The sequence below is a fragment of the Bubalus kerabau genome, chromosome 3 (genome assembly GCF_029407905.1).
Source record: "Bubalus kerabau isolate K-KA32 ecotype Philippines breed swamp buffalo chromosome 3, PCC_UOA_SB_1v2, whole genome shotgun sequence".
Classification (NCBI taxonomy): Eukaryota; Metazoa; Chordata; class Mammalia; order Artiodactyla; family Bovidae; genus Bubalus; species Bubalus kerabau.
Window position 1 is genome coordinate 64337556 of NC_073626.1, and position 17404 is coordinate 64354959.

The 17404-nt window shown below is 39.4% G+C and overlaps 1 protein-coding gene across 2 annotated transcripts in view; it reads right to left on the bottom strand.

Annotated features, from left to right (window-relative positions):
- Nucleotides 1-16976, bottom strand: part of FSIP2 (fibrous sheath interacting protein 2) — a 144477-nt gene extending 127501 nt beyond the window's left edge. The window contains exons 1-6 of one of the 2 annotated variants that reach the window (XM_055571991.1): nucleotides 16254-16976; nucleotides 15778-15903; nucleotides 7583-7744; nucleotides 6743-6832; nucleotides 5656-5795; nucleotides 1167-1308 (exon numbers count right to left, since the gene is read on the bottom strand). In XM_055571991.1, the coding sequence (XP_055427966.1) occupies nucleotides 1167-1308; nucleotides 5656-5795; nucleotides 6743-6832; nucleotides 7583-7744; nucleotides 15778-15903; nucleotides 16254-16352 (759 nt within the window). In that variant the 5' untranslated portion in view covers nucleotides 16353-16976. Of the gene's footprint in view, nucleotides 1-1166; nucleotides 1309-5655; nucleotides 5796-6742; nucleotides 6833-7582; nucleotides 7745-15777; nucleotides 15904-16253 lie in introns of those variants that run through there. The other variant, XM_055571992.1, reaches the window with a different exon arrangement.
- Nucleotides 16977-17404: the final 428 nt, after the last annotated feature.

Sequence of the window (17404 nt, forward strand, 5' to 3'; positions counted from 1 at the left end):
AAGCACCTTTTAATTTCATGGCTACAGTCACTATCTGCAGTGATTTTGGAGCCCTCTCCCCCCTCCAAAAAAGTCTGTCACCGTTTCCACTGTTTCCCCATCTATTTGCCATGAAGTGCTGGGACCAGATGCCATGATCGTTGAGTTTTAAGCCAACTTTTTCACTCTCCTCTTTCACTTTCAAGAGGCTCTTCAGTTCTTTGCTTTCTGCCATAAGGGTGATGTCATCTGCATATCTGAGGTTACTGATATTTATCCCAGCAATCTTGATTCCAACTTGTGTTTCATCCAGCCCAGCATTTTTCATGATGTACTGTGCATATAAGCTAAATAAGCAGGGTGACAATATACACCCTTGACGTACTCCTTTCCCTGTTTGGTACCAGCAAATTCTCTATGATCCAGCAAATGTTGACATTTAGATCTCTAGTTCTTTTGCCTTTTCTAAACCCAGTTTGAACATCTGGAAGTTCTCGGTTCATGTAATACTGAAGCCTAGCATGCAGGAATTTGAGCAGAGCCTTACTAGCATGAGTGCAATTGTCTGGTGATTTGAACATTCTTTAGTACTGCCCTTCTTGGGAATTGGGATTAGCATTGACCTCTTCCAATCATTTCCCTAGTCTAAAATAAATAAAATAAACAACAAGTAATAAGTCATTAGCAAAAAACATAAAAGGAAGAAATGTACATTAAAATGATATATAACATAACCACACTTACTTAAGAATGCATTCCAATATCAAATAGCAACATTCAGCAATGCAAAATTGCAATTACTTTTGCACTAACCTAATAAAATCATTCATTGGCTCTAGAATGGGCTTTCTTTACTTTACTGCACTCCTATTAGGAATGCAGGGGTGTTTAACTAAATCTAAATTTAAAATGTTTTCCTCTCCACACTGAGGGCTATAATGGAGTAAAACAGTATCTAGTAACTTTCCCCATCATCACTTTAAGAGCAGATACTGGCTCATATGCACAGTGTGTGGTGTCATCTTTATTTTATATAACAACTTATGATTACAGCTGTGGAGAAAGCTCAATGTGGGTAAAATGTTTAGACCTGATGTTACCTGAAGAAGCATGATGGACAGCTCAACTTATTTACAAATGAATAACTATACACAATTTTTCTCTATTTTAAATTTGCTGTCTCTCACCTCTTCAATTTTTCTACGAAGACTAAGTTTTCTTCTTGCATGTTCTCGCTGTCGTCTTTCTTCTCTATCCATTCGGAGCAGGCGTTGCTCTTCAGCTGTGTGCTCAAGATGTTCTAATTCCCTCTTTATCATATCCAGATATCTAAGTAAAACCAAATGTAATTCATGGTGAACTAGGAGTTTTGCTTACAATGACATCATCTGCTTTGATATTCCAAAACTACCTCCTTGCTTGCTTTATTTCTTGAGCAAGAAATAATATTTCTTCTTTATATATATATATATATATATATATATATATATATAATATATATATATAATATATATATAATTAATATAATAAAAATATATATATTATATATATATTATATATATAAATATCTGTTATTGTAGCCAAGAAAAGGATAAATGTGGGGCATAGTATTAAAAACATTTTGCATAGTATATATTCACAATAGGTTTAGGAATATATGTTTGCAAAGAAGGTTGAAATAACTGAAACAGTGAAGTGACTTCACATTTGGAAAAATGATTTAGATTTTCTAAGAAAAGATGTATGTTGATTCCCTTGTAATTTTAAGGGCCTTGAACGCATCTTCCATGTATAGTCTGGGTCTCTGGTATGTCTCTGTGTTATAGAAGTACTATGGAACATAGCAGTTAGGAAATGCAGCTTAATGCCACAGCTTAATGAAGGAGGAGGAAAAAATATATATATTTTCACTTCCTAAGTGATGGTCTTGACCATGGAAAGGTAATGACTTAACATGAATAAATGGCATCTAAAGAGCTTGCCCCTTAATGGATCACTCACTGCCTTGTCATGATGGAGGGGCTTGCATAACTCAATGAAGCTATGAGCCATGCCATGTAGGGCGCCCTAAAATGGACATAATATAGTGGAGAGTTCTGACAAAATGTGATCTACTGGAGGAGGCAATGGCAAACCACTCCAGTATACTAGCCATAAGAACTCCAAGAACTATATAAAACGGCCAAAAAATATGACACCAAAAGATGAGCTCCCCATATTGGAAGGTGACCAATATGCTACTGGGGAAGAGAGGAGGACAACTACTAATAGCTCCAGAAAGAATGAAGCAGCTAGGCCAAAGCAAAGCCCGGTTGTGGATGTGTCTGGTGATGAAAGTAAACGCCAATGTTGTAAAGAAAAGTATTGCATAGGAACCTGGAATGTTAGGTCCATGAGTCAAGGTAAATTGGATATGGTCAAGCAGGAGATGGCAAGAATGAACACTGACATCTTAGGAATCAGTGAACTGAAATGGACCAGAATGGGTGAATTTAATTCAGATGACCATTATTTCCACTATTGAGGGAAGGAATACCATAGAAAAAAATGGAGTAGCCCTCATAATCAACAAAAGAGTCTGAAATGCAGTACTTGAATGCAGGCTTAAAAATGACAGAATGATCTTGGTTCGTTTTCAAAGCAAACCATTCAACATCACAGTAATCCAAGTCTATGCCCCAACCACTGATGCCAAAAAACTGAAGTTGACCAGTTCTACGAAGACCTAGAAGACCTCCTAGAATTAACACCCCTCCTCCCAAAGATATTATGTTCATTATAGGGGATTGGAATGCAAAAGTAGGAAGACAAAAGATTCCTGGAATAACAGCCAAGCTTGGCCTTAGAATACAAAATGAAGCAGAGCAAAGGCTAACAGAATTCTGTCAAGAGAACACACTGGTCATAGCAACCACCCTTTTTTAACAACACAAGAGATGACTTTACACATGGACATTACCAATGGTCAATACTGAAATCAGATTGATTACATTTTCTGGAGCCAATAATGAAAAAAGCTGTATTCAATCAGCAAAAACAAGAACTGGAGCTGACTGTGGCTCAGATCATCAGTCCCTCATAGCAAAATTCTGGATTAAAGAAAGTGGGGGAAACAACTAGGCCAGGCAGGAACAACTTAAATTACATCCCCTATGAATATACAGTGGAGGTGATGAATAGATTCAAGGGATTGGATCTAGCAACCAGAGTTCCTGAAGAACAGGGACAGAGATCTGTACTGTAATACAGTACAGAAGGCAGAGAACAAAACCATGCCAAGGAAAAGAAATGCAAGAAGGCAAAGTGGTTATCTGAGAAGTCTTTACACATAGCTGAGGAAAGAAGAGAAGCAAAAAGCAAGGGATAAATGGAAAAGGTATACCCAACTAAATGCAGAGTACCAGAGAACAGCAAGGAAAGACAAGAAGGCATTCTTCAATGAACAATGCAAGGAAATAGAGGAAAACAACAGAAAGGGTTTAAGACTAGAAGGTGTCTTCAAGAAAACTGGAAATTATCAAAAGAACTTTTCATCCAAAGATGGGCACAAAAAAGGACAGAAACAGTAAAGACATAACAGAAACTGAAGAGATCAAGAAGAGATGGAAAGAACACACAGAAGAACCATACAAAAAAGATCTTAATGACCCAGATAACCACAATGGTGCAGTCTCTCACTCAGAGCCAGACAATCTGGAGTGTGAAGTCAAGTCAGCCTTAGAAAGCACTGCTGCCAATAAAGCTAGTGAAGGTGATGGAATTCCAGCAGAGCTTTTTAAAATCCTGAAAGATGATGCTATTAAAGTGCTGCACTCTTTAGGGCAACAAATTTGGAAAACCCAGCAGTGGCCCCAGGAATAGAAAGGGTCGATCCTCCTCCCAATTCCCAAGAAATGAAGTACTAAAGAATGTTCAAACCATGAGACAATTGCACATATCTCCCATGCCACTAAGTTTATGTTCAAAATTCTCCAAGCTAAGCTTCAACATTACATGAACCAAGGAACTTCCAGATGTTCAAATTTAGTTTAGAAAAGGCAAGAGGAACCATAGATCAAATTTCCAACATTTGCTAAATCATTGAGAAAGCAAGGGAATTCCAGAAAAAACATCTACCTCTGTTTCATTGACTATGCTAAAGCCTTTAACTGTGTGGATCATAATAAAACTGTCGAAAACCGTTAAAGAAATGGGAATACCAAGACCATTTTAATCTGTCAACTGAGTAACCTGTATGCAGGTCAAGAAGCAAAAGTTAGAACCCTGTATGGCACAGCTGACTGGTTCAGGATTGAAAAAAGGAGTATGATTTCTCTTTTAGGTTGTTTATTGTCACCCTGTTTATTTAACTTATACGCAGAGCATATCATGAGAAATGCCAGGCTGGATGAGTTACAAGCTGGAATCAAGATTTCTGGAAGAAATATCAACCTCTGATATACAGATAATACCACTCTAATGGCAGAAAGCAAAGAGGAATTAAAAAGCCTCTTGATGAGGGTGAAGGAGAAGAGCGAACACACCAACTTAAAACTCAATATTAATAAAACTAAGATTCTGGCATCTGGTCCCATTACTTCATGGCAAATAGAAGATGAAAAGGTGGAACAGTGACATGTTTCCTTTTCCTGGGCTCTAAAACCACTGCTGATGGTGACTGAAACCATGAAATTAGATGATTACTTCTTGGCAAGAAAGCTATGAAAAACCTATAGTATGTTAAAAAGCAAAAACATCCCTTTGCCAACAAAGGCCCATATAGTCAAGGCTATGGTCTTTCCAGTAATCATGTACAGATGTTAGAACTGGACAATATAGAAGGCAGAGTGCTGAAGAATTGAATCTTTCAAATTGTGATGCTGGAAAAGACTCTTGAGCGTCTCTTAGAAAGCAAGGAGATCAAACCAGTCAATCTTAACGGAAGCAAGCCCTTGAACATTCATTAGAATGAGTGATGCTGAAGCTCGATTATATTGGCCACCTGATTCAAACAGCTGACTCATTGGAAAAGACCCTGATGCTGGGAAAGACTGTTGGCAGAAGGAGAAGGTGACAGAGGATGAGACTGTTGGATGGCTCACCAATGCAATGGACATGAACTTGGGCAAACTCCAGGAGATGGTGAAGGACAGGGAAGCCTAACATGCTTTAGTCCATGGGGTCGTGAAGAGTCAGACACGACTTGGCAACTGAACATCCACAACAACAACAAAGAGCTTGCAGGTTTTTTAAGCAATCACACATGTTTTATCAGTATTGAAGCTATATCTACCCTCCTTTTTTGAATTTGCATTAATTTCCTCAAACAATGCTGCCGGCTCTTAAAGATGACCCAATAAAAAATTATTATTAAAATCATGTGCTAAAGATACTTTCCCTCCATTTCCAACTACAGGATGGATTTTGTATTTGATTATTCATTCAGTTAACAGCTTGGATTACCTCCTGGACTCCCAGAAACTGTATTTTTTCTAGAAGAAATTCATGTTTATAGCCTTGGTACCAGAATTCCCAATTCCTGGACCTTTTGCTCTCCCTTCCTCTCCATACTGAAATAGTGAAGTTAAATAGCATCCCATACTTTAAAAAAACTCTTAGCTTCAATTGTTTCTAGCATTTTGTAACTTATTTGGATCCACAATATATACATAAAATATTCATTAACTTCAATCTCACCTGTGCCTTATTAATTGTTCTTGGTCCTTAATAGACGGGGTGCCTTCCTGTAACAACCAATTTTGGAACTGTGTAACATCAGAACGTCCAGGTATTTGATTGTCTTCCCGTAGTTTATTTACTTGTTTTGCAAGCATTTTCTATTAAAAAAAAGTGTGTGTGTAACATATATATATATATATATATATATATATAGATGTGTATATATATGTATATACAATTTTTTAACATTTCCCAGAAATAAAAATGTCTTTTGATCTGCTTTTTTTATATTTAATGTTTAGTGAAATTCCCATACTTTGTAAATAACTAATTCCTTTTAACTGCATTTAAATCTATTTTGAATCCACTGTAGATATGGACAATTGACTCAAAGATTTCTGTTTCTGAAAATAAAAAATATTTCAGCTTTTTTTCTATCCATTCTAAAGAAATTAATTTTAAAAAATGGAAGAAGTGGAGGAGAAACTCCCAGCACAAAGGAGTAAATGAGGGGAAATAGAGAACACTTAAAAGTATAGGGGAATCATCTTCATTTCTATACAACTCTTGACCTTGGAACATAAATCTGTAAAATTCACATATGTGTAGCTTTTTCATTTTTATCCAACTCGTGACTCTAAAGTCTGAATTCACTTACATCACATGGGAAGTGGATGAACACAGCCACATATGTGTACAAACATACAGTGTACGTGTTCTTTGCATTTTTAGGATGTTATAACAATTCATATGGTTCCTCTCCTGTTACTTAAGTTGTTTTGGTCTCCAGCCTAAGAATCTTGCTGCCACAATAGACTCTTCCAATTGGTCCCAAATCAGGTAGATGGGGCATATCCTAGTAACAATTTTATTATTAAATTTTGCCAGCTACCACTGGCATATTAATAGATGACCTGGTCCCTTTCCCTTTCTTGGCCCAAAATAGCAATCTCAAAATATTTTCTTCTGCTCTAAATTTTTACTTGGAGAAATTATTTAGGTTGCCAAAATTAAAGGTAGAATATTATAAGAAAATACTCTGCCCACAAGCAAACCTTTGTTCCAAACCCCATGTACAGAAACCAAATTTAAATATTTAACTTACTTGTTCTCTTATATAGTTTCTTTCAAAATCTAATTTTAAACTGGTAAGATATTGCCTGTACTTATTCAATTCCCTCAAGGTACATACAACCTAAAAAAACACAAAATAATTAGAAAAATATATAAATAAAAATATCTAAAAATCAAAGCAATTACTTTATAGAAGTAAAATAATACTCTGTTATCAAGTAAAAAACTGCTAACAATTTTGTAAGTAATATCTCTCTAGAATTTTTAATCAACAGGAAATTGCTATTCAAATGGCATTACTTTATTTATTTGACTTATGCCATGGTAAGGAATTGAGTACATAAAGTTATTAAAATAAAATACCAATTTAATAATAATGTTCAACCTCAATAAGAACAGAGTGTATTAGGACTCTATCAAGCTGATTTTTCTAGGTTCTTATTTTCTCTTAATTTTTAAAAAAGTACATGGGACATAATCCTTGACAAGCATACAGTGCCATTAGAGACAAAGAAAACTATGATACAGTCGGGAAAATTCTTTTTATATCTTCAAATTATTTAGTAGTCATCTTTTGATATTTCAAGGAAAAAAAGTTAAAGGAAGAAGTAGTTTCACTTGGAAAACAACTATTGTCTGATTTTCTTTGACCCAAATACTGATTGATTTAATGGAATTTTCCAGTAAGTATCTCTTCTGACCAAACTAAAGGTGATCCAGGCCCCCCAATGAGGAACAGAAGCAAGCTTTTATCAAATCTTAGAGGTTTTCAATGATTGATGTGTAGCAGAACAAATACAATATTGTAAAGTAATTAGCCTCCAATTAAAATAAGTAAATTTAAATTTAAAAAAAGTTATTTTCAGCTCACTTTATTATTGCTGGTGATGTAACCACCTTTCTTTAATCTTCTCAAGATGTCTTTACGCTTATGGTAGGCTCTTAAATGTGGATCATGGAGACTTTTATACTGGTTTTCCAAAAGTCGACAGTATGGATCAGTCAGGTTAAAACCGTAAGAAGGTCGAAAAAGCTGCAAACAAGAAATTTAAGCATATTATAAATGTACAATTAATCAATTTCTCTTTTAAATATCAAAATATTAAAATGACCAGACTATTCATAGAAAATAAAGCATATAAGAATGTGAAGTGGGAGAAAATCAGAAAAAGAATTTGGAATGGGCAGTGTTAATTGCTTATCCCTAACCTTTTTTGTTCACTAACCTGAATTATCCTAAAACCCCACCCTCACTCAATTAATTCCCCCATCATTATCAGTCCCTAGCCCAAAGCTAGAAAAGGGAGGAGGAAATGAAAAGAAAGAGGAAAGTATAAACTTTGTTTTAATGTATAAAGCCAAAACTAAGACTCTCTCTTTTCCTCTTCCCTCCTCCAGATCCAGAAACTGCATTCAAAGGATAAAGGGATAATATCAATATCATTCAGTTCAGTTCAGTTCAGTTCAGTCGCTCAGTCGTGTCCAAATCTTTGCAACCCCATGAATTGCAGCACGCCAGGCCTCCCTGTCTATCACCAACTCCCGGAGTTCACTCAAATTCACGTCCATCAAGTAGGTGATGCCATCCAGCCACCTCACGCTCTGCATCTCATATTCTAACAATAAAGAAAAACAGAAAATCTTCCGCAAAGATTCACTGAAACAACTTTGAAAAAAAAAAAAAAAAGTAAAACTCAGATGTTAAAGATGATGAATTAAAGAGTTACTGTATTTTGAATTCTTATCTAAGAAATGCAATGATTTCTGAGTGCTACAGTCAGGGAAAAGTTACCACTTTATATATAAAGTTCAATATATTGAAGAATCAATTATAAAGAATAATGCTAGGGATTGAGATTTCTCCATACCAAATACTACCTTATTAAATAGCTATTACTGTATCAAAGAAGGAAAATAACAACTAATAGTCATGTTAGTTTATCTGTTACTTTAGAGGAAACATGAATAATTTCATCTCATTTATAAGTTAAAACATTACCAAGGCGAGGCACTTTAAAATCTGCCAGGGGGGACGTCAGTACTTCGTTCATTTTTCAAAAATTTTTCAGTAGCAGGATAGTGATAATAGGTAATGGGAGAACCTCTGAAAGGGGAAAAGGAGAGGCTAGAAGTAGGTGCGGAAGTCATCCAAATGTTGTCTTCATATCCTATATTTATACTATCCTTTAGATTGTCTTGGTCAAACAACAGAAATGTTTAGTCTAAAGTTAAAGTAGGAACTGTCTCAAGTGAAAGGCAACTGGAATGTGTGGGAGATGTGGCAAACCTGAGAGCACACCATGCCCTGTGCAGGCATGCTATTCAAATTCTGTGATCTGACACACTATACATCTTTGCACACTGGTATCTGTCTGCCCAAAGAAAGGCAATGCCAAAGAATGCTCAAACTACCGCACAACTGCACTCATCTCACACGCTAGAAAAGTAATGCTCAAAATTCTCCAAGCCAGGCTTCAGCAATATGTGAACTGTGAACTTCCTGATGTTCAAGCTGGTTTTAGAAAAGGCAGAGAAACCAGAGATCAAATTGCCAACATCTGCTGGGTCATGGAAAAAGCAAGAGAGTTCCAGAAAAACATCTATTTCCGCTTTATTGACTATGCCAAAGCTTTTGACTGTGTGGATCACAATAAACTGTGGAAGATTCTGAAAGAGATGGGAATACCAGAACACCTGACCTGCCTCTTGAGAAACCTATATGCAGGTCAGGAAGCAACAGTTAGAACTGGACATGGAACAACTGACTGGTTCCAAATAGGAAAAGGAGTACGTCAAGGCTGTATATTGTCACCCTGCTTATTTAACTTCTATGCAGAGTACATCATGAGAAACGCTGGGCTGGAAGAGCACAAGCTGGAATCAAGATTGCCAGGAGAAATCTCAATAACCTCAGATATGCAGATGACACCACCCTTATGGAAGAAAGTGAAGAAGACTTAAAGAGCTTCTTGATGAAAGTGAAAGAGGAGAGTGAAAAAGTTGGCTTAAAGCTCAACATTCAGAAAACGAAGATCATGGTATCTGGTTGTGCCACTTCATGGGCAATAGATGGGGAAACAGTGTCAGACTTTATGTTTCTGGGTTCCAAAATCACTGTAGATGGTGACTGCAGCCATGAAATTAAAAGACGCTTACTCCTTGGAAGAAAAGTTATGACCAACCTAGATAGCACATTGAAAAGCATAGACATTACTTTGCCAACAAAGGTCCATCTAGTCAAGGCTATGTTTTTTCCTGTGGTCATGTATGGATGTGAGAGTTGGACTGTGAAGAAAGCTGAGCGCTGAAGAATTGATGCTTTTGAACTGTGGTGTTGGAGAAGACTCTTGAGAGTCCCTTGGACTGCAAGGAGATCCAACCAGTCCATTTTAAAGGAGATCAGCCCTGGGTGTTCTTTGGAAGGAATGATGCTAAAGCTGAAACTGCAGTACTTTGGCTACCTCATGAGAAGAGTTGACTCATTGGAAAAGACTCTGATGCTGGGAGGGATTGGGGGCAGGAGGAAAAGGGGATGACACAGTTTGAGATGGCTGGATGGCATCACCAACTTGATGGATGTTAGTTTGAGTGAATTCTGGAGGATGGTGATGGACAGGGAGGCCTGGCGTGCTGCGATTCATGGGGTCGCAAAGAGTCGGACACGACTGAGCGACTGAACTGAACTGAACTGAACTGATCTGTCTGCAGGTAACAATTTGTGTTTAGCCTGTGTTTTGTCTGGCAGTAGCCTCCTCAGTCAGATTCTGAACACTTAAAGAGCCTGGCTTGGGTGGGACCCTAAAAAGAACTCCCTCAAGTTAAGTTGAAGATGCTTATGTGAAAAAAGAGGGAGATTGGGGAGCTGATAGGATGCTAGGATGCCTTATCCATTTAAAAGTTTCCTTGATAAATTTCTGACAATGCTTAATACTAGACTTTACTCTCTTCCAATGTGTCTAGGTTATAAAGCAGAATTCCCTAATTGCCAAAGATTCCCTAAGAAAGGGGGGAAAAAAAAAAAAAAGGAATTCCATAGGGCAATGTCATAAATTCAGTGAGACCAGAAGTGAAATCCCTATCTTTCTCTAAGGAAAACAATCAACAATCCTGAGTTGTGAGTCACTCAGAAGTGGATTGTTTCTTTTAGATGTTGATATTTAGTTGCCAACTTCTTCTAGATATTCAGTTCAGTTCAGTTGCTCAGTCATGTCCGATTCTTTGAGACCCCAGGAACTGCAGAACGCCAGGCTTCTCTGTCCATCACCGACTACCTGAGCTTGCTCAAACTCATGTGCATTGAGCCGATGATGCCATCCACCCATCTTATCCTCTGTTGTCCCCTTCTCCTCCTCCCTTCAATCTTTCCAGAATCAGGGTCTTTTACAAGGAGTCAATTCTTTGTATCAGGTGGCTAAAGTATTGGAGTTTCGGCTACAGCATAAGTTCTTCCAGTGAATATTCAGGACTCATTTCCTTTAGGATGGACTGGTTAGATCTCCTTGCAGTCCAAGGGACTCTCAAGAGTCTTCTGCAACACCACAATTCAAAAGCATAAATTTATCAGTGCTCAGTTTTCTTTATAGTCCAACTGTCACATCTATACATAACTACTGGAAAAACCACAGCTTTGACTAGACAGGACATTGTCAGTAAAGTAATGTCTCTGCTTTTTAATATGCTCTCTAGGTTGGTCATAGTTTTTCTTCCAAGGAGCAAGTGTTTTTTAATTCATGGCTATAGTCACTATCCACAATGATTTTGGAGCCTCCCCAAAATAAAGTCCATCACTGTTTCCATTGTTTCCCCATCTATTTGCCATGAAGTGATAGGACTGGATGCCATGATCTTCGTTTTTTGAATGTTGAATTTTACACTACCTTTTTCACTCTCCTCTTTCATCAAGAGGCTCTTTAGTTCCTTTTCAATTTCTGCCATAGGGTGGTGTCATCTGTGTGTCTGAGGTTATAGATATTTCTCCCAGCATTCTTGATTCCAGCTTGTGCTTCATTCAGCCCGGCATTTCACATGATGTACTCTGCATAGAAATTAAATTACCAGGGTGCCGATATACAGCCCTGATGTACTCCTTTCCCTATTTGGATCAAGTCTGTTGTTTCATGTTCAATTCTAACTGTTGCTTCTTGACCTGCATACGGATTTCTCAGGAGGCAGGTAAGGTGGTCTGGTATTCCCATCTCTTTAAGAATTTTGCACAGTTTGTTGTCATCTACACAGTCAGAGGCTTTGGCGTAATGAATAAAGCAGAAGTAGATGTTTTTCTGGTATTTTCTTTCTTCTTATATATCCAACAGATGTTGGCAATTTGATCTCTGGTTCCTCTGCCTTTTCTAGACCCAGCTTGAACATCTGGAAGATCATGGTTCACATACTGTTGGAGCCTGACTTTAAGAATTTTGAGCATTAATTTGCTAGAATGTGAGATGAGTGCAATTGTGCAGTGGATTGAACATTCTTTGGCATTGACCTTCTTTGGGACTGGAATAAAAACTGACCTTTTTCAGTCCTGTGGCCATTGCAGGGTTTTCCAAATTTGCTAGCATGTTGAGTGCAGCACTTTCACAGCATCAACTTTTAGGACTTGAAATAGCTCAGCTGGAATTCCATCATCTACACTAGCTTTGTTCATAGTGATGCTTCCTAAGGCCCACTTGACTTCGCATTCCAGGATGTCTGGCTCTAGGTGAGTGATCACAGCATTGTGGTTATCTGGGTCATGAAGATCTTTTTTGTACAGTTCTTCTGTGTATTCTTGCCACCTCTTCTTAATAATCTTCTGCTTCTGTTAGTTCCATACCATTTCTGACTTTTATTGTGCCTGTCTTTGCATGAAACTTTCCCTTGGTATCTCTAATTTTCTTGAAGAGATCACTAGTCTTTCCCATTCTATTGTTTCCCTCTATTTCTTTGCATTGATCACTGAAGAAGGCTTTCTTATCTCTCCTTGCTATTCTGTGCAACTCTGAATTCAGATGGGTATATCTTTCCTTTTCTCCTTGGCCTTTAGCTTCTCTTTTTCCTCAGGTATTTGCAAGGCCTCCATTTTTTTGCCTTTGCCTGTGTGGATCACAACAAACTATCCACAATGGATGAAGCCTCCAGACAACCATTTTTCCTTTTTCTTTTCATTGGGGAGGCTCTTCATCACTACCTCCTATACAATGTCACAAACCTCTGTCCATAGTTCTTTGGACACACTATCAGATCTAATCCCTTGAATCTATTTGTCACTTTCACTGTATTTTAGATACTGAATTTTAGCTTTGATGGTCTCAGCTCAGTTCAGTTGCTCAGTCATTTTTGACCCTTTGCGACCCCATGGACTGCAGCAGGACAGGCTTCCCTGTCCATCACCAACTCCTGGAGCTTACTTAAACTCATGTCCAGCAAATCCGTGATGCCATCCAACCATATCATCCTCTGTCTTCCCCTTCTCCTCCTGCACTCAATCTTTCAAAGCATCAGGGTCTTTTCCAATGAGTCAGTTCTTTGCATCAGATGGCCAAAGTAATGGAGATTTAGTTTCAACTTCAGTCCTTCCAATGAATATTCAGGACTCATTTCCTTTAGGATGGACTGGTTGGATCTCCTTGCAGTCCAAGGGACTCTCAAGAGTCTTCTCCAACACCACAGTTCAAAAGCATCAATTCTTTGGCACTCAGCTTTCTTTATAGTCCGACTCTCACATTCATACATGACTACTGGAAAAACCATAGCTTTGACTAGACAGACCTTTGTTGGCAAAGTAATGTCTCTGCTTTTTAATATGCTGGCTAGGTTGGTCTTAGCTTTTCTTCCAAGGAGCAAGCGTCTTTTAATTTTATGGCTTGCAGTCACCATCTTTAGGGATTTTTAAGCCCAAGAAAATAAAATCTCTCCCTGTTTTTATTGTTTCCCCATTAATTTGCCATGAAGTGATGGGATCGGATGCCATGATCTTCATTTTAGGAATGTTGAGTTTCAAGCCACGTTTTTCACTCTCCTCTTTCACTTTCACCAAGAGCCTCTTTAGTTCTTCGCTTTCTGCCATAAGGGTGGTGTCATCTGCATATCTGCGATTATTGATTTTTTTTTTCTCCCAGTAATCTTGATTCCAGCTTGTGCTTCATCCAGCCCAGCATGTCTCACGATGTATTCTGCATATAAGTTAAACATATACAGCCTTGATGTACTTCTTTCCCAATTTTGAACCATCCGTTGTTCCATGTCTGGTTCTAACTGTTGCTTCTTGACCTATATACAGATTTCTCAGGAGGCAGGTTAGGTGGTCTGCTAGTCCCATCTGTTTAAGAATTTTCCATAGTTTGTTGTGATCCACACAGGCAAAGGCTTTGGCATAGTCAATAAAGTAGAAGTAGATATTTTTTGGAACTCTCTTGCTTTTTCAATGATTCAGTGGATGTTGACAATTTGATCTCTGGTTCCTCTGATGGTCTGTGTTTCTCAAAATCAATCCTGGGCTACTGATCTCTAAACAAAGAACATCTTTTATACAAACCCATTCCTTAGTGTCAGGTAATCCTTCTGCTTTCAGTTAAAACAACTGGGTGAAAAAAAAAAAGTGTAAATATAAGGCAGTACTTCATTAAGGAGATTTTACTGAAAGAAAAAGAAGGCTATCACAAAGTAAGTCTTCAGGGAAATTTTGCCTAATTATGGTTAAATGAAGAATTTGAGGGAAATGAATATAATAAAGAATAGAAAATGTCTTTTTAAAAACTACTGGACAACTCAATTAATATTGGACAGAGAAAATGGTAATACAGCAAATAATATATTTGAGGAAGTATTTGGAAGACAGGGCTAAGTTTATATACTAAGAGGAGTGATATAGGTTGAGCATTCTTTCATAAACCTGATTTGTGTGGCTATGATGCAGTCAAACTGTGTGTGGTGTCATATTTTCAGGTAATTTGCTCTATTCTAGTAGATTTGTTTTAAAAAAGATAAATTATACATTTTCCAAACACAAAGTTTTACTTTTAAGAAATTATGTTTATTAGGCAAGGATCAAATATGGAGGGCCCTGCTCATTTCTGATGACATCACAGATCCTACGTTGGGCTTCCCAGGTGGCATTAGTGGTAAAGAACCTGTCTGCCAATGCAGGAAACATAACAGAGGTGGGTTTGACTGCTGAGTCAGGAAAATCGGCTAGAGGAGGATATGGCAATCCACTCCAGTATTCTTGCCTGCAGAATCCCACGGCCAGAGGAACCTGGTGGGCTACAGTCCATGCAGTAGCAAAGAGTCGGACATGACTGAAACAACCTAGTATGCACGCACAGTGGTTAACTGAAAATTCTTTCCAGTAGAATTTTGTGCCATATTGATCAAAGCAACCAGTTAAAAAGACTGCATTGCACTTCCTGCCCTGTTAATTACTGAATCAAGGAGTAGGGAGGTTTGAGGGAGGGTATTACACTGAGGACTAAAAACATGGAAGGGTTTGAGGGGCATACATGGCAACCCACTCCAGTACTCTTGCCTGGAGAATCCCATTGAGGGAGGAGACTGGTAGGCTACAGTCCATGGGATCACAAAGAGTCGGACACAACTGAGTGACTTCACTTTCACTTTCACATTACACTGAGGACTAAAAACATGGAAGGGTTTGAGAGGCATACACACTATAACCTAGTAAGATTTAAAGTATAAACTTATAGTATTGGGTAGACTTATACAAACCAAGGACAATGCAAATTCTAAGGAAATAAAGGCTGTAACAGTTGAAAAGAAATCTTGAAAGATGGTCCAAGTTCATAGCTGGGAGAAGAGTAAAGGATAGGATTGAACCTGGGTCTCCTGAATTGCAGGTGGATTCATTCCATTGGAGCCACCTGAGGGTTATATCTCTGTGTGGGGAAGAGCTGTTATAGAAGAAAATGGCAACCCACTCCACTACTCTTGTCTGGAGAATTCTATGGACAAAGGAGCCTGACAGGCTACAGTCCATGGGGTCGTAAAGAGTCAGACACAACTGAGCAACTAACACTTAATTTTCAGAAAAGAATGAAGTCAATGTAAGAAAATTAAACATCACCTTACCTTCTCATTTAATTTCGTGGTATAGTATAAACTATTGCTTCCTGGGATCACAGGCAGCTTGACCCCAAGAGGCAGATCCAGTAGCTGAGCTGCTCCGACCCCCGAAAATTCAGTTTTGCGCTCACCCTGTCGGATACAATTGGAGAGTTTTGTCGTTCCTTTAGGTATGTTAGTTTAGGCCAACTTAACTGCTACTCCAATCCTGAGGAAGGAAGGAACGGAAAGGTCCCACCCTGCCAGGCAGCCTGGAAGACCTTGGCTTCCAGTTACCAGCTCCCTAGGCAACGCCACAACCGGTTGCGCCAGCACCCGCCCAGCCCCGCCTCCTGCGGCGGCCCTGCTTGTGGGCCCGGAAAGCCGGACGGTTACGGGCCTCACTGAGGGCACGTGACCGTTCGCCGCCCTACCCGCCCCTCCCTCCCAGGCTGGAGGCCCGGCAGAGGAGGACAGAGCTGACCAGCCTGGGGGCCACTCACGTCTCCGCACTGCTGGCTTTCTGTGGTGAGGCCGCTGGTGGCCGTCTTGGTGGCTGCGACGTCGGCCGCCTTGGAGCAGGCGCTGATGTACAACTCCATAGCCGGCCTGGCCCCCTCTGTGCCCCCGCTGTCCTCCCCTCTCACCTCCCCTCACACCCCGTCCCTGTCGTCGTCCCTCCGTCCCCACCGGACTGAATGACCAGTATCCTGCGTGTCAGAGGCCCTCCCTCTCAGCGTTCCAGGCTCCGAACGTGCGGGTGCTCGACTATGAACAGCAGAGCGCCCTCCCGAGGGCGAGCCCCTCGCGCGCTGGCTTGGGAGCCTCAGAGCCGGGAAATCAGGACGCGGGGCCTGGTCCCTGCGTGCCAAGGGCGACATATTTCTCTACGAGCCCTACAGCCCTCAGCCACACCAAACCAAAATAAAAACTTACAGAACTTCGCTGGCGCGTTAGCTGGCTAATTTCTCCTCTTCTCCAAGAAGGTTTTCACCACAGGACAAAACAAAAGCCCCATTCTTAATGCATTTCCCATCTCAATGACAGTACCAGTGTCTACCCAAACCAGAAGATGAGAAATCATCTTAGACCTACTTCCCCTTCTGAGCCCCCTGACTCAAAACTCTCTGTATTACTGTGCTGTTTCCTCTTCCTGACAGCCCTTCCCACTTTCTTGCTTGGGTAGTTTCAGTCAACCTTTAAGACTGCTTAAGTATTCTCACCTCTAGGAAGCCTTTCTGACATTTTAAGCTTTTGTCAAATTATCTTCCTCTGTTGTAGTTGTTCAATCACTGAACTACATTCAGCTCTTTGCCACTGCATAGACTGCAGCACACCAGGCTCTTCTGTCCTTCACCATCTCCTAGTTTGTTCAAATTCATGTCCATTGAGTTGGTAAGGCTATTCCACCGTCTCATCCTCTGCTTCCGCCTTCTCCTTTTGCCTTCAATCTTACCCATTTTCAGGGTCTTTTCCAGTGAGTTGGCTCTTTGCATCAGGTGACCAAATATTGGAGCTTCAGCTTCAGCAGGACTTGTTCCAGGGAATATTGAGGGTTGATTTCCTTTAGGAATGACTGGTTTGATATTTTTGCAGGTCGAGGGACTCTCAAGTCTCTGGCACCATGATTCAAAAGCACCAATCTTTGCTTCCT